This window comes from Triplophysa rosa, linkage group LG17 (genome assembly GCF_024868665.1).
Source record: "Triplophysa rosa linkage group LG17, Trosa_1v2, whole genome shotgun sequence".
NCBI classification, from domain to species: domain Eukaryota; kingdom Metazoa; phylum Chordata; class Actinopteri; order Cypriniformes; family Nemacheilidae; genus Triplophysa; species Triplophysa rosa.
This window is the reverse complement of record NC_079906.1, coordinates 3,532,739-3,545,797: the sequence shown is the minus strand read 5'-3', so window position 1 is coordinate 3,545,797 and position 13,059 is coordinate 3,532,739. Positions and strand designations below refer to the sequence as shown.

The 13,059-nt window shown below is 36.2% G+C and overlaps 1 protein-coding gene across 5 annotated transcripts in view; it reads left to right on the top strand.

Annotated features, from left to right (window-relative positions):
• Window positions 1-1,133: 1,133 nt before the first annotated feature.
• Window positions 1,134-13,059, top strand: part of antxr1a (ANTXR cell adhesion molecule 1a) — a 47,594-nt gene continuing 35,668 nt past the window's right edge. The window contains exons 1-10 of one of the 5 annotated variants that reach the window (XM_057357287.1): window positions 1,134-1,701; window positions 1,823-1,929; window positions 2,346-2,420; window positions 2,876-2,976; window positions 8,818-8,889; window positions 9,065-9,136; window positions 10,734-10,815; window positions 10,955-10,988; window positions 11,823-11,902; window positions 12,962-13,030. In XM_057357287.1, coding sequence (XP_057213270.1) covers window positions 2,415-2,420; window positions 2,876-2,976; window positions 8,818-8,889; window positions 9,065-9,136; window positions 10,734-10,815; window positions 10,955-10,988; window positions 11,823-11,902; window positions 12,962-13,030 — 516 coding nt within the window. In that variant the 5' untranslated portion in view covers window positions 1,134-1,701; window positions 1,823-1,929; window positions 2,346-2,414. Of the gene's footprint in view, window positions 1,702-1,822; window positions 2,977-8,817; window positions 8,890-9,064; window positions 9,137-10,733; window positions 10,816-10,954; window positions 10,989-11,822; window positions 11,903-12,961; window positions 13,031-13,059 lie in introns of all 5 variants that reach the window. The other 4 variants (XM_057357285.1, XM_057357286.1, XM_057357284.1 and 1 more) reach the window with 4 other exon arrangements.

The window sequence follows — 13,059 nt, the reverse complement described above, 5'->3', positions numbered from 1 at the left end:
TCATGCAGCAGAAACAACTGCAACTTTAAGATGTTTTAAGAAAATTGTTCTCATATTCTGAATTTTGCATCTATAATTCCAAAAAGTAGTGCTAGTAATATTACTACTAATATGTGTTTTATTAGCCTATATACTTCTGCTCTCAATTGATCTTTTATACTTTTAGATGATAAATATTTAGTCAAATGCAAATGACTTCAGTCCAGCAAGCATCCTTATGTGATTTCATCGTACAGCTTCTGATGTATGTATAGATTAATGTAATTGTATATGTTTGTTTATTTTAAAGCGATCCATAGTTTTGGGAGTGTTTCTGTGTGCTGTCCTTCCTCTGGTCTATTCTTACTGCTTTCAAAGTCCACACAAAAATCCAGGTACGCACACCAGGTTCTTTATGCTGACGTTTTTATGCATAGTAGATGGTGTTATCCGTGCTTATAATGCACTTTGGCTGTGCATTTTTTATTTGCATTCAATATAGGTTTCACATGACAAATTGCTATAGGTTGCTACCAGATGAGCTACAGGAAAGTGGTGAAACTCATTAGTTTTTTAATTCTATGATAGGTATAAAATTTTGCCAGGATGAAACAGATAAAACTTGGCATCCTGTGGGTTCCACTTGGCGAAGCAGTAAATGCATAGACTGCAGTTGTTCCGCAGAGTCAATGAGTTGCTGTTCTGCGTAAGTATACAATTTACAAATTTCTTTTACAACTTAACAAAAATCGTCTATGAATTTACAAAATACACAACATATTTTAAAAAAAGGATTATTCAGGGTTTTTATAACCTAATATTTATGCAGGCTACTGCATATCTGGCATGTTGATAATAACAATTTCGAAATTTAATGTAGTTTAAAAACCTGAAAAACATGGAATAAACATTTATACCACAAACTCATATAATAGACTAATCTTTATCAAGGCGCATCCTTGATTCTATAAATACATTCTGAATTTAAAATTTTTATAAATTCTAATTTACAATATAATTAAACAAATAATTCGTTCTTTACATTTTTTGGGAGGTTTTACATTTAAAGCACTGTCCTTAATATTGAATGGATATTTAATATCATGGAGATAGGTAACACATTATTGTCATGGCTCTGCTTCATTTAGTCATGTTTTTCTTGGTCCTGTAGCAGAGCCATGACAAAGTCTTTGGTTATGTGTGGAGAGAAACATATTATTGTCCTTTTGACAATAATATGCGTTCTCTCCAGTGTCTCGTCATTGGCCCCGCCCCTCTCGTTTCCTGTATTGTCTCCCTGCCATGTCTTATGTTTCACACCTGCCCTCGCTCGTTATCCTTCGTTTGTCTTATCTATAAATGCCCTCATGTTTCTTTGTCCTGTGCTCGTGTATTACGTTCGATGTGGATTACGGTCCTTGTACCTGTGCTTCTGAGTTCTGATGGTTCCTGGTTTGACTGTTCCTGTTGCCATTCATCTTTTGTAGTAAGTGTTTAGTCTCCGTCTAGTGTTTATTAGTCTAGTGTTCATTAGTCTAGTGTTCAGTGAGTCTTCGTGTCGTGATTTATCTTTATTAATTTCTCGTCCCAGTTTTGTACCCCATCGCGGGTCTTTTGTTTTGCCCTGTTTTGTGTTATTAAAGTCTTGTCTGTTAAGCCCTCGTCTCCCTTTGCCTGCCTGCTATTGGGTTCTTTCCGCCACGCTCCTCGTGACACATTATGGTGTGTCATACCATTATGCATATTATAAGTTACCATACTAATAGCCTATACATATTAAATCGACTGGAAGGATGGAATAATGCATATTAACCGATTGATGTATTTTCGTTGATTTCTGTAGAATGGGGATTCCTACTGGTTTTTCTGAGAAGTGCACAGTGGAGTACGATTACACAAAATGCACTTTTGAAGTCTTTGAGAAAAGACCATGTTCTCATAGTGCAGTCGGTAAATGATCATCAATTAAGGATTAAAGAGTGACCATTTGGCAGAGCTGAAATATATTAAATGAAACATATGTGAACATAAACATAAAGCATTGGATAATAATTTGCAAGAATGCACAGAGATACAGGAAATTGTATATAAATAAAGAATATTACATTTAAATTGAAAATATTTTTTCAACACAAAAATAAAACTTGTTATATGTATGTTTTGTAAATCTGTGTTTGAATAAAACTGAATCAATACTCTATGATTGTTGGCAATCCGAACAAGCCCTATATTGACTTTTTTCTGACCTGCTTATGATGTCCCCATGCACCCAGGCTATTTCTTCATTGTTGTATTTTGTTGATTAATGCGTTTAAGGTGACGTCAATAAACAATGAATCATTTCCCCTAAATTTCTTTACCACTAGATGGCACACTAAGATTGCTTTCAGATTATTTTGGCTATGGAAAGTTTGGAATCAACAGGCTGAGAAACAATGATGGTAAAGACACGCACGCACGTTCTCAAACATAAACACACAACCAAACTCCCTCCATTAATCCAGCGTCTGGGGCAGTGTGGAGAAGTGTCTCAGGCTTTTCAATGCATGTGCACAATTACATGTGTGCATTTTGCTTGTAGAAACTTCTCCACTTCTTCATAGCTTATATTTACATATATTTTGACCAGTCAAAGACACATTTACTCTGCTGTTACAACAACATCAGGACACAAGAAGGAATGCTTATTTAGTCTTCTTGAGGATGGTATTCCAAACTAACTTCACTGGACCACCGCATGGAATATCAGCCAAAGATTTCTAAGGAGACTGTGGAACGTTATTTTCTTCCATTGTCACTTTACATTTGTCTGCCTTTAGTGTTGTTCGTTGCTTGCTTAGTTTAAACACACACCATGTGCAGACTGTGGAGTATAGTAGTTCTGTTTTGTGTCAAGTTGGTGGACTCTGCTAATGGAAATACAGGATTTATGCCGGAAAGAGGGACCGCAGTTTCTTCCTGTTTTGGGGGTTTTGATCTCTACTTTGTACTAGATAAGTAAGTTATCTTTTTCATATCTCTATTTCTTACCATTGCATGTTACAATATTATTTAGTATATAGAGTGTTGCAATATGTCATTCATATACAAGAATTCTAGTTATAGCAAGTTAAATTCTGTTAGGACAAAAATGTGAAGACCCCAAAATATCAAACCAAATGACATTTGCATTTCTTAGCTCTACCTTTTATATAGGCTACCGTTTTGTTATAACTGTTAACCTGGTCCAAAGATGATTTTAGGTCAGTTTAGAATGTACACCTGGAACACCTAAAAGGTACCAGGACACCTACTGTAGGACACATAAAAACAACAGGTGTAGTTCATCAGATTAGGAAAAGTATCCAAATACACTTTAACCTGATTTTAAACAGCATATCTGCTTATAAGCTTAAAAGCTTATAAATTGGTTTTATTTTGGTTTCCAGTACAATTACATTTATACGGTTTCCAAATACGTTTTGAGGTTGAAGCAATGTTTATGCAAAAAAAAGAGAGAAAAATTGCAAATACTCCAGGCTTTTTCTTTCTTCTGTAAGAATAATGCACAAGGTGGGAAATTGCATGTTTGGGGTCATTGCGGACACGCTGGCTGGATGTAAGTGCTGCCCCTCAAGGGCGGTTTGCAAATATGTACAACTCAGCCAAAGAGCTGAAGGCCAATAATATATTAAACAGCTGGTTTCAGGAGGTTGTTTTCAATATTAGTCCCACAGAGGCAGTTTAATAGAAAAGGTAAAAAGCAGTTACAATACGAATTGGTGTTCTTTGTCTTGCTTGGTAGTTTGGTTGGCAACTCACGGGCTTGCCCTAATTTTGACACAGTAATGCCAAAGTTGAACATACAGATGTTCCTGGGCATGGAAAACCAATTACACACACTTCTTTTGAACTTATCTTAACATAGCTATGTTTATGTGATGTTACGTTTGAACATACACACGAACACACATACACATGCATCTGGTGTATTGTAAATACCCTGAATGTGGGACAAAGTTTCCTTATATTTTGTTTACCAGTCTGAACTTTGGCTCTACTCCGCTAGATTGTTATGTTCATGTCATACAAATGTGTTTTAAGTAAAAAAAACACAGTTGTGTTTTCCAGTAGATGTAAATCATTCATCTTGGGTTGCCTGACTGTTCAGCTGTGAATGGGATTGTTTTTGCTGGACCGATTTGAACTGTTCTGCACTGATGGTGTTTTATATGAATTGATACATTCATTCATTTCCACTTTACCCCATTCTTTTCATTTTTAAAATTTTGGAAATTGGATACAAATCAAATGCTTTAGTTATGATCATGTCATTGTGTTTTTCAATAATGATCTAAAATAGAGGATGCACTTGATTGATTTTCAATGCATGTACAGTAATGTATCATCATTTAAATGGATAGTTAGATAAAATTTGATTATCATTTACTAACCTCATTTCAAACCTAAGACTTTCTTCTGCAAAATGCAAAATCAGAAATTTTAAAGAATGTTGGTAACCAAGCAACATTGGCCTCCATTGATTTCCATTGTATAGACACCAGTCTGACCACTACAACTGAGACATTATATACTGTATATATATATATATATATATATATAGTGTATTTCACTGAAAAAGTCATACGGGTTGAAACAACATGACGGTGAAGAAGCTATTCTAAAGGGAATATCTTCATCCAAATGCCTGTAAAAATGTTTTGGTATGCGTCTGCTTTCTTGGGTTTGCATAGCACCTATGTCTTTCATTGCTTTGTGAAGCCAAAACATTATGGTTCTTGTGGGTACACATCATGAATTGTACAAAAATAAGAGATTAAAGTTGATGGATGTGCTGACGACAGATTATGCTGACAAAGCAAGGCACTAAAACAAGTCTAACCAATCAGAAAAATAAAAAGGAGAAACCGCAACACTTAATATTGTGTCTGTAGAAAAAGGAGGCCTGTTGTTAGAGCCAGTCATCTTACCATAAAGGCATCACTGGTATTTTGAACAAGATCTTGCATGCACATTAGCTGAATCAACCTGCAAGGAAATTGCTTATCACGCAATTAGCACGTTAAAACTCCTCAGTGTTTCCCATTTATTACTTAAATAGTTTCAAAATGAACCAAAAATACACTGCTTGTCACTTACTGGCAGTTTATCCACATTGTCACTGGATTTAGCAACTTTTCACACCCCTTTAGTGACTTTTTTTCAGAAAAAGCACATAGCAACAAATCTAGCATCTTTTTTCAACCCTAGCTTTCATTAGTTAAAAAGTGACACTAGTCCTGCTCTGGGCATGCAAAGTCTGTTCCCGATGTGGTGGCAAGAAATTATTGATTTCTCAATTTGTCAAGAAATTAGTAAAATTATGAGGGAGTCATAATCTGGCAGGTACAGTAGTCAAAATCAGGTTATAAATCAGAAATTCATTGGACGTGACTGGTGGTTAGAATGCAGTATTAATGGGTCGAGTTTAGTCCCTTTCATTATTTTAAACATGTTTTATTTGTAATATATAATTTGAAAGACATTGTCATTTATCAATGATGTTTTAAAGAAAAGGTTTTAGACACCTCAATCAGACACTGTGTACCCCTTACAGTCCACATTAAATCAAAATGGACAATTTAGATTTTTACGAAATATTGTATATAGTTTTTTTTAAATGATTTATCCGTGCACTTATCATGCGCCCTTATAGTCCTTAAACAATTTTTTTCACTTCCACCATAGTAAAAAGCATTTAATTGAACAACATTTATGATGGCCCAATGCCCATCATGAAGTTTGAGTGATGTTTTGCATTCAAATTTTGTCAACACAAATCAATCAAGCATGCCAGATCACTTGAGGCTGAGTTGTGGGAAAGTTGGGATGTTCTTCTTATGGGCCATCTCTGTGGCTTCACTTTATAGTTGTGACTTTAATAGTTGGCCTTTTTGGTAAGGTCTGTGAAGGCTATTTTCCCTCCATTCATTCAACTTAAGCTGTTTTGCAGAGTGCAACAAGAGAAATGTTAAGAAATTATGTTGGGAAAAAGGAAAACGTGTTATGAAACTCACAATATAATTCCACAGGCCATTGTGACTGCATTTTGACCCCTTTTATGTATTATTATGCTATTACTGTGTTATAGATGTGCAATAACATGCTAATAATACACACACACGCAAACATACTAATACATTTTATTTTTTAGATATTTTGAGTTAATAATGTAAAGGGCATTGATAAATGTACGTCAGTATAGCCTTTGAAATGTAATGTGAAATGTAATTTGCCAATATATGTTAACAGATGCCAAGCTAACTGCTAACTGCAAACTTAGTAAACTGCCCTTGTTGAACTCTTTCAGCTGTGCAATAAAACCTTTGAGATGTGGTTGGGGGCAGAGTTTCTCATCCATTTCAAAGGACTATCTAAACCTTTGAAATGAATAATGTGACAATCCTGTCCAATTTCAGTGAAAAAGAATAGTCAGTCTTGGGCAGATGAAGAACGCTATTTCATTAGGAGTTATAGCTGTATAAATTAATCCAGTTTTACACATTCTCACACACACACACACACACACACACACACACACACACACACACACACACACACACACACACACACACACACACACACACCATTTGCCTCTTGTTAAACCCGTTCACCATCAGCTCCAGATGTTCCAAACCCATTCCCTGCTCTGGCAACTGCATCTGCTAAGAGTATTGGATCTTACTAACAATGGAAAAATGGGAGAGGAGAGGGGAGGACAGACGCAGCGCACAGCATTGCAAATATTTTTGCCACGTTATCTCAAGTTATGTCATTGCAATTAATAACATTATGAGGTTGGTGGAATAGCACTTTCGATTGTCTCTGCACTGCTGCAGCATTCCAATAGGTATTTGGACAATTAAGGCACATCTAAAAATGTATGAATGTCATTGGATAATAAACTAACCATAAAGTAAGTAATAAAGTAAAAATCCTCACATCCTCACTTCAAGGTATCAATGCTATCAATATAGTAGACAGGACAGGAGATGGAATACAGGGCACTGATCAACAGCTTTGTGGAGTGGTGTGAAGCTAACCACCTACAACTAAATGTATCAAAAACAAAGGAAATGGTAATTGACTTCAGGAGGAAAACAACGCAACCCATCCCTGTCTGTATAACTGATTGTGATGTGGAGATTGTGGACTCTTACAAATACCTGGGGGTCCACATTGACAATAAACTCAACTGGTCAAAAAACATGGAGGCAATTTACAAAAAGGGCCAAAGTCGACTCTACTTTTTGCGGAGACTGAATCCCTTAATGTCTGTAATAAAATGCTCTACATGTTCTACCAGTCAGTGGTAGCCAGTTCCCTCTTTTATGCTGTAGTGTGCTGGGGCACTGGTGTGAAAATGGGTGATGTCAACAGACTGAACAAACTCATCAAGAAGGCAAGGTCTGTCATTGGAGAGGATCTGGTTCTGCTGGAGGTGGTTGCTGAAATAAGAATGATGTCCAAACGTTCGACCATCATGGACAACACCTCTCACCCTCTTCATATCACGCATGCAGAATTGAGGAGTTATTTCAGCTGCAGAATGATTCCACCCCGATGCAACAGTGAACGCTATCTAAGGTCTTTTGTGCCTTCAGCAATAAAGCTGTTTAACACATCCCTCAAAAGCAGAGGCACCGTTGACCTTCTGGTGGACTAGTGGGCCACACCTCATTCACATTACACCTGTGAATAAAAACTTAAATGTCACGCGCACACTTTTCGTAGGTTCAGCCTTCTTTTTTTACCTAAACTGTATGGATACTGTGTATATCCTGTACATTTATGTATACCCGGTGAAGATTGTTTTGGTATAATTATATCCATCCTGGGTTTTTTGAATACTCTGTTTACATCTTGTGCGGACCGGACATTTGTACATTATTACATCTTTATTTATTGTTTTGCACTTTTTGTAATTGTACTGTACATACATACATATATATACAGTATAAACTGTATGTATATACAGTATATATATATATATATATATGTGAACCTGGATCACAAAACCAGTCTTAAGTAGCACAGGAACATTTTTAGTAAACGACAAAAATGGATTGTGTGGGTCAAAATTATCGATTTTTCTTTTATGCCAAAAATCATTAGGATATTAAGTGAAGATCATGTTCCATGAAGATATTTTGTAAATTTCCTACCTTAAATATATAAAAACTTTATTTTTGTGAGTGGATGGTCTGCCACAGTGCCCCTGATTAACAACTTCAAAGGCAATTTTCTCAATATTTTGATTTTTTTGCACTCTCAGATTCCAGAGTTTTAAACGGTTGTATCTCAACCAGATATTGTCCTATTTTAACAACTCATACATCAATAGAAAGCTTATTTATTCAGCGTTCAGATTATGTAAAAATCTCAATTTCGAAAAATTGACCCATAAGACTGGTTTTGTTGTCCAGGGTCACATATATATATATATATATATATATAAACAGTTCATATATAACAAACTGCATCAATGAACTAATGTGCCAAAATACATTTCCATCCAGTAAGTAGACGGCCAGCCAGATAACTTTTGCTTTGAAATCTCAATGGAATAATACAGTTGGCATCCTACTCATTCAGACAGCTGTTCTGGAGGATGCTGGATACTGGATACATTTTCTCTCTACAGAGAATAACAATGTTTCAAAATGTAATTTTTCTAACTATCGCTTTGAAAAAATCTCACACAGCTGTAAATCTTTGTCTTCTCTCAGCCTGTGAATCTTTATTTCCCCCTTGATGTCTGACTGTAAGTGTCTATTATATATCTGTTTCCACATGCAGATCTGGAAGTGTGCAGCATCACTGGAATGAAATATATAACTTTGTGGAACACCTGGCCCATAAATTCATAAGGTAGCAGACGCATCTCTTTCCGTGTGTAATTATTCTGTGGAGACATTTTTTACCTTAATGACTAAAGGGTCATTTTACAACAATAAACGATTTCAGTCATGTCAAGTTTAAATCTGAAATAATTTGCTTTTGGGATATGCCTTGAAATAATTTTCATGTTTGTAATTGCATCTAGCCCTCAGCTGCGGATGTCTTTTATTGTATTCTCCGATCAGGGCAACATTCTCATGCGGCTTACAGAAGACAGGTTAGTAAATCATTATCATTATGATATTCTGGTTTAACACACCATATTAATATGGTACAGCTTAATCCAACAAAAATAGGATTATGATCCTGTGAGGGCCCAGGGCACCAGAAATTACTTTGCGTATTACAGAAATAAACTGTAATTGCAATTAAAGACATGAATGCTACTATGTTTATAATACATTTCTAAAAAAAACTATAACGTGATTATCGACAATAACCATGATTATCCATATTGTGTTAATACTACACGATAATATCGTAAATAATTCAACACTATTACTACTAAAAGATGGGGTCACTTACAGATATATTTCTCATTTAATTCTTAATTACAGTACATTGTGGCAACAGTCTGGAGCACATTCAAGCTATTCTTCCATCTGCATCAGTCTTGCATCTGCAGTGGCTTGTTTCCAGGAGTCAGACCTCTCAGCTGGAGGCCCCTGAGATTATATGGCCCAGGGGCAAGGCTCCCATTAGCTGCAATATTCCTCTTTCATTTTGCGGAAGAGTTTTGACCACAGTAACATTTTTTGGCTAAATGTGCTGCACCGCTTCTGTTACCAAGTGCTGAAGGCAGAATCTGTGAAAAAATGATTATGAGACCGTTTTTTCTGTACTGTACTGTACTTTATGATTATTGACCCATAAAGTACAGTATGTGGCACAAGGGAACATCTGCTGTGAGCATTCAGTCATCTTTTTGATCATCTCCAATCCCTCAAAGAGCACTTCTGACTTCAAAATGCGTTTCACAATTTTTAAAGAAAAGTCTCTTGTGAGCTGCCCATGGCCATGCCAGTAATGTCTGTGACTAAACCTTTGCCATATGTCACAAGAAGGGGATGTTTATTGCCTTACTGCTATCCTAGTTAACAAACTCCTGACTTCCACTCTTTCGTTTGCTCCTTTGCTAATTTAAAACTCTTCCAATAACAAGAAAAACGAAAGTATTTCCTTTGAAGCAGATCAACTTTCCCCCCATCAAACAAACAGGTGACATCATTTAAAAATACACATCAAAATAATCAAAGTCATTAACCGCCAAACAAGTGATACAAATAAATGCAATGCCCTTTGACACTCCAAATGACATTATAAAGAATTACTGTGTTGTTGTGTCGGGTTTTCACAATAACAAGTCCACATTTGCCACTAAATACTTCCCGAATTCTTATATGTGTTGCTGTTGTTCAAAAAAGAAAACCCTATTCTTTTAATATACCGCATACATAAGGGGGCGGTTTCCCGGACAATGCTTATGACTAGTCTTAGACTAAAGTAAATGTTAGAGCTGTCTACACTGAAAACAGTTAGCAGTGACATATCTTAAAAAACACTTCAGTAGCATTGTTTTGTCTCAAAATGCACACAAGTCATGTTTTTTGTAAGGTATGTTTGTAAAAACTACTTAAATGTCCTAATTTGACTAAGGCTTAGTCCTGGTTTAAGATAATCCCTGTCCGGGAAACCGCCCCTATGTTTATAATAAGGCACAGTTTGCTGAAAAAATGCATAGTGCAGTTATAGAATCAAAAATTATGATTGTGATGTATTTTTTCTTTCTCCTTATACTGTATTTGATTTGTCAGAGACCATATTCGTAAAGGTTTGGAGGAACTCCAGAAAGTGCGGCCAGGTGGAGACACTTTAATGCATGAGGGCATTCAGAGGGTGAGTCAGCCAATACAGACTACTCACAATAACCCTGATAATGCGTTAAAGTAGTCTATCTTATGGCAAGAAGAATTCAGAAAAATGAAATTGACTGTACTTTTTTGTACTTTTCCCATGTGTTTTTTGTTTCTACTAGGCAAGCGAACAAATTTACTATGGTAACACTGAAGGTAGGTCTACTGCAATCTACTTTGTTGGTAAAACATAAACAGTTTGGATCAGTTTGGTCTTAACTGGTTTAATTACTGTAGGTAATGCTTTTCAGCTTGCACACACTTACTGTATAAAAACTCAAGTTACAAACTTAATAACTGCATATACAACCACTTGCTTACCAGGTGCGTTAGTTAAAGAGTTCTTTTCCATGACTGAACCTACAATCCCAAAGTTCTCGCATGGGCATAACAATGTGTGTTTTGATGGAACAATCTTGAACTCAGTTTTTTTTAACAGAATAAAGCTCTGAATATATTCTGTGGATAGTGGTTGATCCAAAATATGATGTAGTGCTGGTAAACAAAGATTTCATTCTCTTCTTACAAGGCATACCATTACCATTCTGCAGGAGAAAGTGTTTGTTGTTTCCCTGTTTATGGGCATTCAAATCCACATTTTGGCAAGTCTTGACTCCAGTACTTCATAGGAAAAACAACAAGTTTAATCTCGAGGCGTGCTTTGCTTCACTGGCACAAGCTTGTTAAAGTTAACCAAAGGTAGCCATTATGGGTGATGAGCCGAAAACTAGTATTGAATTGCTCAACATATCGCCTACCTCACACTGCTCGCCAGAAATAACTTCTGAAAGCGTAGCTCGTTTTCTGTCAGTAAAGTTTTATGTTTAAACATGTTTTTATGTTTATCAAACTGTGCAGAAAGCGCTTGCTATAGTTAGTTTTGGAATGGGGCATGTTTCTTCTGCTGTCTGTAGACATATATGTACAGTATATAATGGCATGCTATCAAAATTTGACAAAGTATGACAGAAACATTGTTTTTCTGTAAAGGATACCGAACAGCCAGTGTCATCATCGCACTCACAGACGGGGAATTACATGAAGATCTCTTCTATTATGCTGAGAGAGAGGTAAGAAGGTATTAAAACTAAAAGATCACAGTCGTGCTCTCAGTGCAAGAAGATGTTTAAGGGGACATCAGTGTCCTGCAATTGAGGTCATTCTTATGCCGCCAATGAGATCACACATTTTTGTGTTTTTCATCATTCTGAAACACAGCTGGTACCAATAATAAGACAATATTAATCAATTTGAACCATATCTTCAGTTATACAAATGAATATCAGAGAACAGCCAAATCTAGGAACGTTCATTTGGCCTAGAACATACCAGTTATTCACAGATAATATGCACAAAGTGTATACACAAAAAAGTGCTTAATTTGTCAGTACGTGTTCAAAAAAAGTTGATAGTCAACCTCAGGAGGTAAAAATAAATATGAAATAAACTGCATTGTTTTTTTTGCATCATTTTGTATTTTACATCAGGTTTGGCCTTTTTAAAACACAAATGCTTTTTTCAAGATATTTTTAGTCTTAGTTTTTTTTACTATTTAAAACAAATATGTGCATTTTACAGTAGTTTTAATGTGTTTCTATATAACCCCACTGAAAAAATACCACATCACATCTCCATATTTTTGTACGTTGTTTTGCTTTTAGGTTCAACAAAGAAAATAAAACAATGCAGCATCACTGATGATAATGCCCTACTGTAGCTTTCTCTTCATTGATATAATTTGCAGTTGAAGCAGTTAGTTTTTACACCCTGTTCACATTACAAGCGACATGATCCCATTCATTTCAATGGAGAGCTGGCGACTTCCGGCAACATGAGCAGTAGCAACAGTTGGCGACCAGATGGGGCATGTCTAGAGACGTGACAAAGATGAGAAATGTTTAACTTTATGCAAATGAGGAGTGACTTTTGGGAGCGACAGCCAATAGGAGAGAAGATGGGAGCTAACGTGATTATTCTCCTCTCAGCTCCTGCAGTGAGCGTCACCGGTAGTGGAAACCACTAGCAACCTACCCACAAACCCCTGGCGACTTTGCAGTGACAAGTCGCTTGTAATGTGAACGAGGCATCAGTTGATTGCAGGTGTCTAAAGTATTTCATCACTGTTTCAGGCCAATCGCTCTCGCAGCCTGGGTGCCTCGGTTTACTGTGTGGGGGTAAAGGATTTCAATGAGACTCAGGTGTGTGTATTAGCTGTTTGGCAATACAC